A 13707-nucleotide genomic window follows, 5' to 3' on the forward strand; every position below is an offset into this window, starting at 1 on the left:
AAAAAAGAAGTAAATTTTTGGCGAAATAGTTCAATTTTCAACCAGAAAAGACAGTGAAAAATTAAATAAAAATCCTTACTGAAGATTTAAAAAAAATTATACTTCTAAGCAAATGATAATTTGAAGAGTAATATTTTTGGCAAGAATCGATACCTTTGTTACATATCCGCGGGGCGTTGTTAATAAGTATTTACGAGATCGATTGTGAGGAGAACAAAGGAAGAGGGTTGTCAGAACTAATGAGCTAAGTTTGTGTTTATAGCGAAAAAAAACCGCCCTTGAGCCTGGGATCGATGAGACGATACGAGAATCAAAGAGCCGATTTTAATGGCATTGGAAAGAGCCTCTTATTACGCGCATTGTCATCGAGAATCTACGAGTGCTCTGAGTCTGGACCAGAAATTTCGTGATAAAAAGAATTTGGATAATTTCTTGATTGGGGCGCATCATCAATTCGAGAGGTACGAAATTAATTGAGTAATTCAGTTGTTCCCCAATTATTCTATCCAATCACAAAAATGTATTTGTACAATTAGATTTTTGTATGAAAAAGGATCTACTCACTTCGTCCTACTGGGAATGGCACCACAAAACATCCGATCTGTGATTCGATGCTAAGTGCAGCGAAGTGAGTAGATCCTTTTTCAGAAAAAAATTAATTTACAATAATTTTTTAAATTTATTTTTTATCTAGTCAGTAATGACGTTATATATTTTCTGCTATTGAAAGATTTAACTCGAACCATAGTGTTGATTTCTATTTTCACGGATTGTAGAATGATATCGACACTGCTGAATGGTAACAATCTCTGATGATAATACACCCAGTGGGCACAAAATTTGCTGCCGACTTTACGACATCGTTACGACAACTTTACGACATCCTATGTCCATGTCGTTAAAGTGTCTTTACGATATCGTAAATAAGCCGTATGATTTGACGATGTCTTTACGTTATCGCAAAGACACCGAAACGACATGGAAATCGGATGACGTAAAGTTGTCGTAAAGATGTCGTGTAGATGTCGTAAAGATGTTGCCAAATTTTGTGCTTACTGGACAGGTTCCCTTAAATGTATTTGTAGATTCTGCAGAAGATGAAATTTTTAAAATGAAACTGAAAATTATATTTTCTTAAATTCAATAAAAATATACTGTCAGCAAAGTAACAAAAATCTTACGGGTAGATTATAGAAGACTGTCATTCCTGAGTCACTCCATGATTGAGAAATTGCTCAAAAAGCAGTTTTTCGAAAAAAAAGTTCAAAAATAACTTCTTGCTTATTTTAAGATAATGAAGCTTTAAAAAATTAACCATTTTAATTAAAGATTCACAAGATTCAAGAAAATTCTTTCCCAGTGGTGCGAAGTGAGAAGATCTTTTTTCAGAAAGATGTAATTAAAAAAATATTTTTAAATTTAAACAGCCTATAATATCAGAATCTATTGCATAGTACATGAAACTTTTCACTTTAACATCTAACAAGTTTCTTGCAAAAAAAAATTATTTTAACAGTAAATAAATAAATTAAAAATAAGACCGGAACTCAAGTGTTAAAGACCTTATCAGTAACTATTATTGATTGGCTGGAAGGCAGATGGTGCTTCGATTTTGCGATTATTAATAAGTGGGTTGCACTTGCAAGACAACATGTGGGCTTAAAAGTTGAATAATTAAGATCGATTATGTGTTTTCAGGTTTATGCACTTGTTTAATTTCTAGACGTAATGTCAACTGTTATAGGTAATTAAACTCTTATAAAAGAAATAAAACAGTATTATAGAAAAAATTTAAAATTGTCAAATTTATTAATTTATTTAAAGAAAGAACATGTATATTTTACTATGAAAGATTACTTATTAACAAAATACTTAAATTTTCAAAAAATTTATTAAATTTTGAACAAAGTTGTTGAAATTTTAAAACCAAAAGATAAATTCCCGACAAAAAAGTGGCATAGTTTATATTTGCCAAAAAATTATTAAACTTATAACAGAAAAAGAATTTCAAAACCAAAAAGACGAATTTTCAATAATTAAAGATTTTTCACTTAAGAATGAAATTAACGTTAAATTGTTAAAATTGTTAATTTTTTATTCTTTTTAAATATATAGTGCATACATTTTCTAATAAAAATTAATTTGTTTAAAATGTTCAAATGGTTCTAAATCTATAAATTAGTTGAGTTATAAGTTTGCTTATGAAATTTATTTGAATAATAAATCATTATTGTAAATAAGTTAAGCATATTCTTCGAAAAATGCCCAATCACTTAATTTTCTCATGAAAGTAGTTTAAATAATAAATCTTTAAAATTTGATTATTATGATTAATCGAAAAGACGTTCTTAATAAAATTTGTAAAAAAAACTGAAAAATTGTCAGTCAACTGAAAAATTCTGAATTTTGTATAAAAGTTCTTTAACAATTATTAATTCTTGTAAATTTAACAAATAACATGTGAAAGAGTCAGCGCAATGACAATCTTGGTTAACTTCGTGAAGTTAAACTTTCAACCAAAGAGATGAATTTTCAAACTGAAAGTATAAATCGTAAAAAAAATTTATTAGCAAAGTGATTCAAATAAATCTTTTAAAGAAAATAGTTCAATACTCAAAAAAAAGAATAATTTTTTACCAGAAATGTGAATTTTCATAAAAACAAAGATATTTTTACCAAAACAGACAAATTTTTATACAAAAAATATGAATTTTCAAACAAAAAAGATAGATGAGTTTTATGTTAGAAAATATTTCAATTGATTTTTAAAAATCAAAATATTAATTTTTAAACAAAAAATAAGTTTCTGAGGAAAAAATTTAATTTTTGATCCAAAAAGACGAATTTTTAACTAAACAGAATAACTTTTTAACAAAGTTGTGGAATTTTCTAACAAATAGTTGCATTTCTGTTAAAAAAAATTCTGTTGAAGCAAATAAATCTTTATTTTAAATAAACCAAAATAAAAAAAATCAGTTGAACCTTCATCCGAAATAATACCAGTTCACTTTTCTTTTTTAATTTTTTCAACCAAAAGGGATTAATTTTTTACGAAATTGTCGAATTTTCGCAAACTGTTGCATTTTTATTTAAGAAAGATGAAATTCGTACTAACACAGATGAATTTTCAATAAAAAACTACTTCATTTCTCGTTTAATGTTGAACCTTTATCCATAAAGTATTGCAGTCAATTTTTCCAAACCAAGATTTACATTTCAAAAAAAAAATAAAGTTTATACGAAATAGTTACATTTTCAACGAAACAATTAAATTTTCCACCAAAAAGTATGCAGTTTGACGAAAATAGTTTACTTTTTAACCAAACATTTGCATTTTCATTCAATAAATGTAAAGTTTCTCTTAAAACAGACTAATTTCTTATTAAAAAAAGAACAAATTTTCCAAAAAATAGTTGAATTTTCATTCAAAAATATTTCAATTCTCCTCTCAACAACAAAATATTAAATATGAGCAAAAAGTAAATTTTGTAGGAAATAGTTCAATTTTCAACAAAATTATTGTAATTTTATCAAAAATACAAAATTTTATAAAAAACCTTTTTTTCCAAAAAACATTTCTGGTGACTTATCAGCAACAAATATTAATTTGAAAAAAGGGTTATGTTCTATCAAAAGAACTTAATTTTGAACTAAAGAGACGAATTTTTTAAACAAAAGTTAAATATAGATCCGGAAAAAATGTCTTTTTAAGAACATTTTTAAATATTCAATTAAACAAAAAAAGTCATAACTTGAAAGATAATTTCCAGAACAAAATTTTTGCGAAGAAGCAAAAATTACGTACTTGAGTTAAGAATCCTCTCCCCCCTTCGGTAACAAATCGTTCAAAGATGTCATGACCTCCCTCCCCCTCTAGCTTGTTCATGATCCAAAAAAAATTTTAATAAGATCAGCCAAAAATTTGTCACCTCTGTGTCGAGTTGTCCGTAATTCCGCAACCGTGCTGACGAAAACGATGGCCTGAAGAAATACTAAGTACTGCATTGCTGATACTAAATCTAATGGAACGCCACAATTTCTTCGGTGAGAGGCAGGAACATCGACGGGAAGTCCTTAGCCGGTGATCTGCACTATCTGCGACACATGGAGAGCTTTTAATTATTATTATTAATTTTTTTTTAATTTACTATAATAGGTTCCTTGCAGTTTGGCTTATTTTAAGTAGTCTATGATTTAGGTCTGTTAATAAATTTAAAAAAACTTCATTTGTTGATATATGAATGTGGAAATTAAAGTTTAAGAAAGTAAATTCAGAATTATTAGAAACTTTAAGAATGTAAAGATTCATGCTGGACAACAAAAACATAAATGTCTCAATTCAATTTATAAAAAAGTGTAAGCTGGTTTTGTTCTTTTGCCTTTTTTTATTATATTCAAATCACAATTAAAGAACTTCACCAAAAATCTACCATAGTTTCGGAGCTTATTATACACTTTAAAAACATTTGATAAATGAAAAAAGAAGCTTCTGGAAAAGGGTATAAAATAGGATCCGAATGCAATACGATCCAGAAGCCACCAAAGGCTGTAAGCCTGAAGAAATCCTATCTCATCTTATCCTATCCTACCTTACATGGGCAACTAGGCTAACAGACAAAATAGGTTTTCCTTTAATACCTGGATTCAGATTGATCAGGGCTGCCCTTTCACAAAGTCAAAAATTAGATTCTCTATGGATAATCTACCCCTAAAAGATCTTATCAGATGCTCCGAAGCAAAAAGTCTGAAAAAGTCAGCAAAAAGTTCTGGTCTAAATCTCAAACGGGCGTCAAGAGTTAAAATGACCCTTTTCTTGGACTGCAGGCTTACCAAACCTAGTCCAGAACACTGTCTTCCCCTGCTCCGCAAAATGAGAGTAGATGTCTTAAGTGTAGGACCAAATTAAACTTATGCGCGACTGATGCCACACCAATGTTTGCCATAGCCTGAAGGTGCTTCAAACATCTGGACTACTATCTAGTAGTAAAACTATCATTCCTAATTTTCGTTATTGATCAATATCCGCGATGATACAAGGTCCAGTATCGCTGGCACTTAGATTACTTAATAAGTAGTCTAAGAGCCAGCGAAACTGGACCTTGCGTCATCGCGGATATTGATCTCGGCTACTAGACTACTAGACTGCTACTACTTTGTAAGTAGTCTACTACTTAGTAAGTAGTCTAGGAGCTAGCGAAACTGGACCTTGCGTCGTCGCGGATATTGATAGATAAAAAAATTGGGAATGATAGTTTCAGTACTAGATAATACTGTAGACTGCTGCTACTACTGTTTAAGTAGTCTACTACTTAGTAAGTAGTCAACGAGTCAGCGACACTGGACCTTGCGTCATCGCGGATATTGATAAATAAACAAATTAGTAATGATAGTTTCACTACTAGATAGTATTCTAGACTACTACTACTTTTTAAGTAGTCTACTACTAAGTAAGTAGTCTGAGAGCCAGCAACACTGGATCTTGCATCGTTTCGGTTATTGATACATAAAAAGATTAGGAAAGATAGTTTCACTGCGTGATAGTAGACTGGACTACTGCTAGTATCAGTATAGTAGTTTAGATCAGTATCCACGATGACGCAAGGTTCAGTGTCGTTGGTCTGGTATCTAGTAGTGAAACTATTATTTCTAATTTTTGTTATGAGACTGGACCTTGCGTCATCGCTAGTATTGATCTAGACTACTAGACTACTAGACTACTACTATTAGTAGTTTCGATTACTATTTAGAAGTGAAATTATCGTTCCTAATTCTGTTTGCATGAATATCCATGATGACGTAAGGTCCAGTGTCATCGCGGTTATTGATGCATGAACAAATTAGGTATTAAAGTTTCACTAGTAGATAGCAGTCTAGACTACTTGTACATTTTAAGTAGTCAACTACTCAGTAAGTAGTCTAAGAACTAGCAACACTGGATCTTGCGTCGTCGCAGATATTGATACATAAAAAGATTAGGAAAGATAGTTTCACTACTTGATAGTATTCTAGACTACTACTAGTAGTAGTCCAGTAGTCTTGACGCAAGGTCCAGTGTAGCTGGCTCTCCTACTATACGGAATCTTTCTTGAAACACCCAGCATCTTCGCACAACATACAATATCTTAAACCACAGGTCGCTACAGCACAGAAATGTACATTCGAGACAAGGTTTTATTACAATATTTTGTTGGGGCGCCAAGATTCTGACTCGGTGGCTTGAAAATCCTGCAACGTGGATGCTGCAGCAATCTTTGGAGTAGCTAAGCTTTTAGTATAGGCCACACCATTTTGGGTTATTAAATTTGATTTCAGACATTTAAAAGATTGTTTTCAAAATTTTATTGTTAAATTATTAGTTCTTTTTGTTTCAAATAATTACTTAGATAAATGTAGAAATAATGCTTTTATAATATGAACATGCTACATGACTTTATATATTTCCTATAGCAGAAGGATGCTGATCTATTACGCATTATTTATTTTATAATCCTGATTAGTACGGATTTTGATTTATAGGTAGTCAAGTTTCACAAATAGGTGGCTATAATTTACTTTTAAAAATGTTTAAAAACCTGACACGAGAAGTAAACATGATCGATGTTTATACAGAGCATATCACGCTTCGTTAAGTTCAAAACAAGCCGACGAGAAAATTGTAAAATGATTTTGCATATTTGTTTTTCCCCGTGTACCAGTGATCGTTATGGTTCATCAAGTAGCGCACACGTAGTTACGGTAATAGGAATTCATTCAACCGTAGCTTGATGATCGGAACTGACAATCGCTCTGAATGTTTCGCACGATTCGTCCGATTGATCACAAAATATTAAACACACCTGACAAGTTCATTACGAGTTATTTTGATTTTTTTCCAAATTAAACTGACTAAAGAAGGTGAGCAGAAATCCGATTTGTTTTATAGGCATCTTTAACCAGCCTTCTTAGTTTTTAGTCAACTAATATGCATCGGACAATAGGTCCATTTTCTCTTAACACGATAAGAGATGTTTACTTGAATTAAATAACAAGAAAGTGATTTTAGATAAAACTTTTATTTTAAATGTTTAAGCTCGCGTTACATGTCTCTGCATGGTTCAATTTCCCTTTACATCTTATCCAAACGCAAGTATACCGGAAAATAATTTTTATGTATCACTATCCTGGAGTAAGTTTGTCCACATTATTTCATCTGTATCCTACGTCTCCAAAAATAATCTCTTTGGCTCTAATCAGAATGAATCTTTATACGCAAAATTCAATACTTTTCAATCCAAGAGAATCAACCGTTTAACAAAACGTATTCAATCTGTTTCAATCGTTTATGATGAAAACTTCTGACATTAAATTCTGTCTCATTTCAATCAGTAACAATGAAACATTTAACCTGGTTCAAAAAAAGTAAATCCGACTTTTGTGACAAAAGCGGATTCCCTTCCAATCCGATGAATCGAACCTCTGATAAACAATAGTTGTAACCTAATTCAATGAAACCCAAATTCCCAGATAAACGTTAATTCCGTTCCAATCAGAATGATTCGCATCTAATTCTGTCTTTATCGAAAAATGAATACCGGTGCCATCCATTTTCTGTCGGTGCAAAAGATGTCATAAATAACCTAATGAATGAATTCACGATAGGTTTCGTCTACTGAAATCACTCTAAGAGTGGGTCTCAACTAGGCTCAAGCAAAAGTGCTTGCAGCTTCCATTTTTCTTTTCATTACTCGGTGATGTCTCACAATCATTTTCAGCAAAAAAACATATTACGAGACTCGATGGGTCAATGTTAGAAAAAATGATAAATTTATTATGTTTACCAGAATTGCTGCAAAAATGTAATTATTATCAAATTTTTGTATGGGATGTGATGCACATATAAAGTTTATCTATAAATAATGTTTAAATCCCCTTTTAAAACATCTTTCAGTTTCTTAGTGACAGATGGTACTCGCACACGATAGCCTGATTCTGATCGGATTATCGAATTTTTTCTCATAATATCAATTAAGGATTTGGTACATTTATCGGAAGATTCACTGCGTTTTTCGATTTTCGTGTATTTCTACATACTTTGTCTAAGCGTTCATTTGTTTTGTCACTTGAACTGTCTTGGCGATAAGGTTAACTTCATTCTCCGCTTTGTTGTTCCGTGGAATTACTCCCATGTAGTGTCATTTTCTTTCCATGATCTAACCTTTTCTGATTATCCAATTCAGTTTCATAATACCAATCAAAGATTTGGTATAGTTTTGTGAATATTCGCAACGTTTCTCGACTCTTGTATGATTCTTCGTAGTAAGCGTAAGAATTCATTTGACTTGTCACTTCAACTGTTTTGGCTACGACGTTCGTTTAATTCTCCGATTCGTTTTTCCGTTGAAAAAATTGATGAAAACAAATTGGGTGATCAGAAAAGGTTTGATTATCGAAAGAAAATAGCGCTAAATGGGACTATTTTCACCGAAAAAAGCGGACAATGAAGTTGACCTTGTCGCCAAAAAATCGAGAAATGCAGTAAGTGTTCTAAAAAGATACCAAATTATTGATTGGTATTAAGAAAAAAATTGAATACTTAGCAAAGTTTCGATTATCGAAGAAAAATAACACTACGCGCGACTAGTTTTTTATACGGAAAAATAAAGCGAATAATGAAGTGAACTTCATCACCAGAACACTTGCTTGACAAAACAAAAAAATGCTCACATGTTCGATAGGGGTTGCTCTTATGTACGAGTACTCTCGCCAGGGATACTGCAACCTGCACGCTTGAGATTTTAAATTTTGAAAGTACGTGCTACCCAGCCGATTGCTATGAAACTTGGAAATGTTTTAAAAGAGTATTTAAACATTACTAACAGAGAAAATGGGGAGAGGGTGTGGTTTAAATACATCTCATAAAAAAATCTTATGAGAATTAAGTTTTTTTCAGCACTTCCGGCTAACGAAATAAATTTATAATTTTTTTTTTTAAATTGTACCGTCGAGTTCCATAACATATTTTTTTTCTTATCAAAATTGGTTTAGCCATAAAATTTATTTTTATTTTTAATTATAATCTTTGAGAAATTTGAATCTTATATCCATGCCAACTTATTGTATAAGTTTCAAATAGATACAAGCAAGAGCAGCACACACGCGCTTATCCTACTATGCTCTTTTTGCTTCTTTTACCAAGGTAGTAAGCGTATTTTCATGAAAATAAATTAAAAATTAAATTTTATTGTCTAAAAAGGTTTAGTTTTGTATTAAAAAAAATACTATAAATTCTGGAAATCTGGCCACAAGTAGGACCGTTGAATAATTAGGAAAAATAAGAGAAAAAAGTGAATAATTAAATGAATGTTCTACTTTCAAAAATCTTGTAGAGACAGCCTGCGGGAGTCGTTTTTTTAGTGAACGATTTTTTATCTTACTTAGAAAATTTTAGATTTTATGCAATAACTTTCGAAAATGACGATTTTTTAATGCACTTTATTGAAAATCTTTTTTTCATTTTTCGGTATCTTTAATCGTTATAAAATTTCATAGTTCTGTCAGGCAAACGCCAAAATGTTGAAAGATCGCGCAAGAACGCTTGATAAAAATCTACGAATGATGGTATAAAGACACTCATTAGACCGACAGATTTTCCTATCCTTAAACTCCTGAAAGGAGCCAGATCAAGTTGTAGCAGTGCTGTATGGAATTGTCACACTTGTCACCTGGAAATAACACCACAAGCAGGAAATATTGCGAAAGTTCTTCTGCTTAACGAAAAACGTATACTGGCAGATATGATCAATAAAAAATTTCTATTAATTTATAAAAGCGGATATAATATTTTCAATCTATTATGAACTAAAATTTTTTAGAGACACATTTTTATCTGAAATTATAATCACATTATTATTTTTTGCTTCTTATTATTATATGTTATATTATACAATTTTATTTTATTTATTCAATTGATTTTCATCACAAAAACTTTAGTTATTATGAATTTTACTACTTTAAAATATTTAAGCCCCCTTATTTTCTATAACCGTGCAATTCTCATTCTGAAATTTCTCTTTCAGATAAACCGGAGACTCCTCCTGTTAACAAACGATGCAACTTCTGATTCCCTCTAATTGTTCGAGGTATATTCCACAAGTGCAACTTGATCACTCGCTTGGAGAATCTGACTGGAATAGAATCTGGTCTACAAGTTCAAGAAAAAGTGACTCCGACGCTGCTGAAAAGAAATATATTCGTGCTACTATGAAGAATTCGAAAATTCTTGATCACCATCTGAACAAAAAGGTATCGGCCAAAAGTCATTGCGTCGATAAATATTTTAGTTGTAGGAAGTTTTATTTTGTCCATGTCAAAGCTTATGGGCTCTCCAAAGCAGCCTAAATAGTTGCTTATTGCATTGAAACAGAGGTCTTCATTGAACACTTTAAAACGGAAAGAGAATTATCTGAATGTCTCTAGAAGTTTTGGTATTAAAGGTGGAACTGGGTTTCTGATAGTATGTTTGTCTCTCCAGTCTAGTAAAAAAAGGGAGAACCGCATGGGTGCCGTCAAAAGTATGAGCACAGAGTGCCTAAGAAAATTACGAGAATGTGTTGCAGCTGTGGTTCATCAATGCAAATAAATAATTTTGAAGGGAGTATTGTAACAGATTTAAAGCTCGCAAATATCATGGTGGGTATTGGTTCTCACAGGAACTTTTACTCGTAACCTAGTGTTAGGCAAAGAAAAGAGAACTCCAAGATTGTAAAATGTACAAAACGTTAGGTAATACAATTCAAAATTATTTGAGTTGTTGCGAAGCAGGATCGGTAAAATCAAAGGTAAAACAGTACATTAAACGTATCCATCCTCTACTTTTCACTGCTTGTGAACACCAAACGTTTCTTTAGCTGACCCCCCCCCCCACCTGAACTGAATCTAATGCTGGTTGTTTGTGAATACTCTATTAACAAGCTTGTTAGCTGAACTCAGAGCATGGTCAGTCTCGAATAAGCTCAACTTAAAAGCTTAATCGAGACCCACCGTGCTCTGAGATAATTTCAAGACTTTTTATACTAGACTTCATCAATTGTTAGTTTTTATTGATAAGTGTTTATTTTTCATATAAGAAGAAATTTGTAAGGGAAAATGTTCTTCGGAACTAATGCGAAATAATTATGAAGGAGAACTGATTTAGAACAGAAGCATTCGAATGCTTTTGCTGATAGAAGAGTGATAGTAGAGTGAAAACATATCTCAGAATGTTGCGGAATCAATTAAAATTATATCGGAATGATAGAGAACTCACTTAAAATTAAGTTTAATAGGCCAGCGAATATACATTGTATGAAAAATTAATTTTGAATGATTTGAATTCTTTTGGAGCAACTTTTGATTGACAATATGATCATTCAACAAAATGCTAAAGTTTTTAAAAATGACTATGAAATCACGTGGATTCATTTGCAGCAACTTTCGATTGATAACGCGATCGTGCGAAAAAATGGAAAAATTATTAGACGTGACAATACACACTCATTTGAAATGAATTCGAATTTAGGACGAGAACATTTGAAATAATTTTCCTAAATAAAATGGGATGAAAACAGAATTTTGAAAAATTAATCATAATTATACTGGAATGATAGCCAACTTATTTGGAATATACTTTTATCAGCCAGCAAATGCACAGGGAATAAGAAAAATTATTCCAAATAATATGGATTTGTTTAATGTAAATGCATAAGGGCAACAGGAATGTTGAAAAATGAAAAACTTATTAGTAATCATAACGTATTCATTCAAAATAAGTTCGAACATAGAACGGATTGAAGTGGAATCATATTTCTGATCAAAGTCGAATGATAAAACGTTTTAGAATGTTGTTCATTACTTTGGAGCAACTTTCGATTGAATACAGAATCATTCGGCAAAGCGTGGTAGTAATAAAAAATTAATTTAAAATCACCCGGAATAGATCAAGATTAAGAACAGAAATATTCAGAATGATTTTTCCTGGATTTTTTGGCGAAATCGATCAAGGTGATCCCAAAATGATAGAGCACTAATTTGAAATGAATTTTTCTCCGATAGCGAATACCCAAAGAATTAAAAAATAATTATTAATTATGTGTATTCTTTTCATGCAAATTTTGATTGACAACGCAATCATTCAAAAATCGCGGAAATTTAAAAAAATTAATTCGTAATTACTCGGAATGAATGAAGACTTTTGACGAAAGCATACGGAATGATTGTTTTGAGAAAATTTTAATGAGGAACTATCTCAGAATGTTTCGAAATCGATTCTATTTGTAGCGAAATAATAGCGAACAAATTTTAAATGAACTTTAATCAAACAGCGAATATACATGGAACGAAAAGTTGTCCGCCAGCGAATACAGATGCAATAAAAATGTTAATTTAGCATGATGTGAATTCGTTTGTTCAAACTATAGATGGACCGCAATCATGCAGAAAAACTGGGAAATTCTTACTAAAAACAGCGTATTTATGCAGAATTAGTTCAAATTTAAAATGGTATAATTTGGATTGATATTTATGATTAGAGCGAAATGCAAATGTATTGCAGTATGTTTTAGATTCGTATGGAGCAACTTTCGATTGAGTACGAAATCATCCGGCAAAGAGTGGTAGTTGTGAGAAATAACTCTATAATCACTCGCAATAGATGAAGGTTTAGAACAAAAAATTAGGAATTATTTTACTGATTAACTTAGATTGTTGCGAAATCATTCATAACCATTTAGGAATGATAGAGAAATTATTTGAAATAAATTTTTGTCTGCCAGCGAATACACATGGAATAAAAGGTACATTCAGATTAATATCGATTCTTTTGGAGCAACTTTCGATTGAAAACAAAATCATTCAAAAATGTGGAGATTTACGAAAAAAAAATTCGTAATTACTCGAATTGAATAGACTAAGAACGGAAACATGCAGAATTATTTTTCTGATTAAGGTGTAATGGAATGACTGTCTCAGAATGTTGCAAAGTCTAAGATAATTACAATGAAATAATAGCAAACGCATTTTAAATGACCTTTTCACCGCCAGCGAATACACATGAAATCAAATATTGGTAGGATGTCTGTAGGATCTTTCCATTTAATCTTCACGAAATAATAACTTCTTACTTGGGTTCTCCGAAACAGAACCTTATTATTCAGGCACGTCAATTTGGAGTCATTTCGAGCCACTTGCGTTTCGAGCAACTTGCATTTGGAGCAACTTTTGATAGACAATGAAATCATTTAGCAAAATGTATGTATTTAGAACGGATACATTCAAAATAATTTTTTCTCAGTAAAGTTGATTGAATAACTATTTCAGCTGAAATTAATCTTAATCTGCCAGCAAATACATATATAATTGAAAGTTAATTCAGAATAATTTGGATTAGTTTGGAGTATTTGCCGGCTGAAAATAACAGAATCACTTTAAATGGTTACAGATTAATGGCTGAATCATTTTGATTTACTTTAAATGATGGTCTAATTAAAAACAAAATCGTTTGGAATAAATTTCTGCCTTCGGATTTAATCTGAATGAAAATATTGATCACAACAAAAAAAAATCATATGAAAATTAACATCTGATTTTATCGGATATATTTTGATTTTCGCAGATTTAAACAACTTCAAATGGATTTATTTCCATTCCAATAATCGTCTAACAACGCAGATTTTAGATAAATAGGTTATGTCT

The 13707-nt window shown here is 31.2% G+C and overlaps 1 protein-coding gene across 1 annotated transcript in view; it reads right to left on the reverse strand.

Annotated features, from left to right (window-relative positions):
- LOC117174740 (A disintegrin and metalloproteinase with thrombospondin motifs 7-like) overlaps positions 1–13707 on the reverse strand; it is a 502350-nt gene that overhangs the window by 448911 nt on the left and 39732 nt on the right. The window contains exon 2 of the mRNA XM_033364079.1: positions 3930–4095. Coding sequence (XP_033219970.1) covers positions 3930–4005 — 76 coding nt within the window. The 5' untranslated portion in view covers positions 4006–4095. The remainder of the gene's footprint in view (positions 1–3929; positions 4096–13707) is intronic.

This window comes from Belonocnema kinseyi, chromosome 1 (assembly GCF_010883055.1).
Source record: "Belonocnema kinseyi isolate 2016_QV_RU_SX_M_011 chromosome 1, B_treatae_v1, whole genome shotgun sequence".
NCBI lineage: Eukaryota > Metazoa > Arthropoda > Insecta > Hymenoptera > Cynipidae > Belonocnema > Belonocnema kinseyi.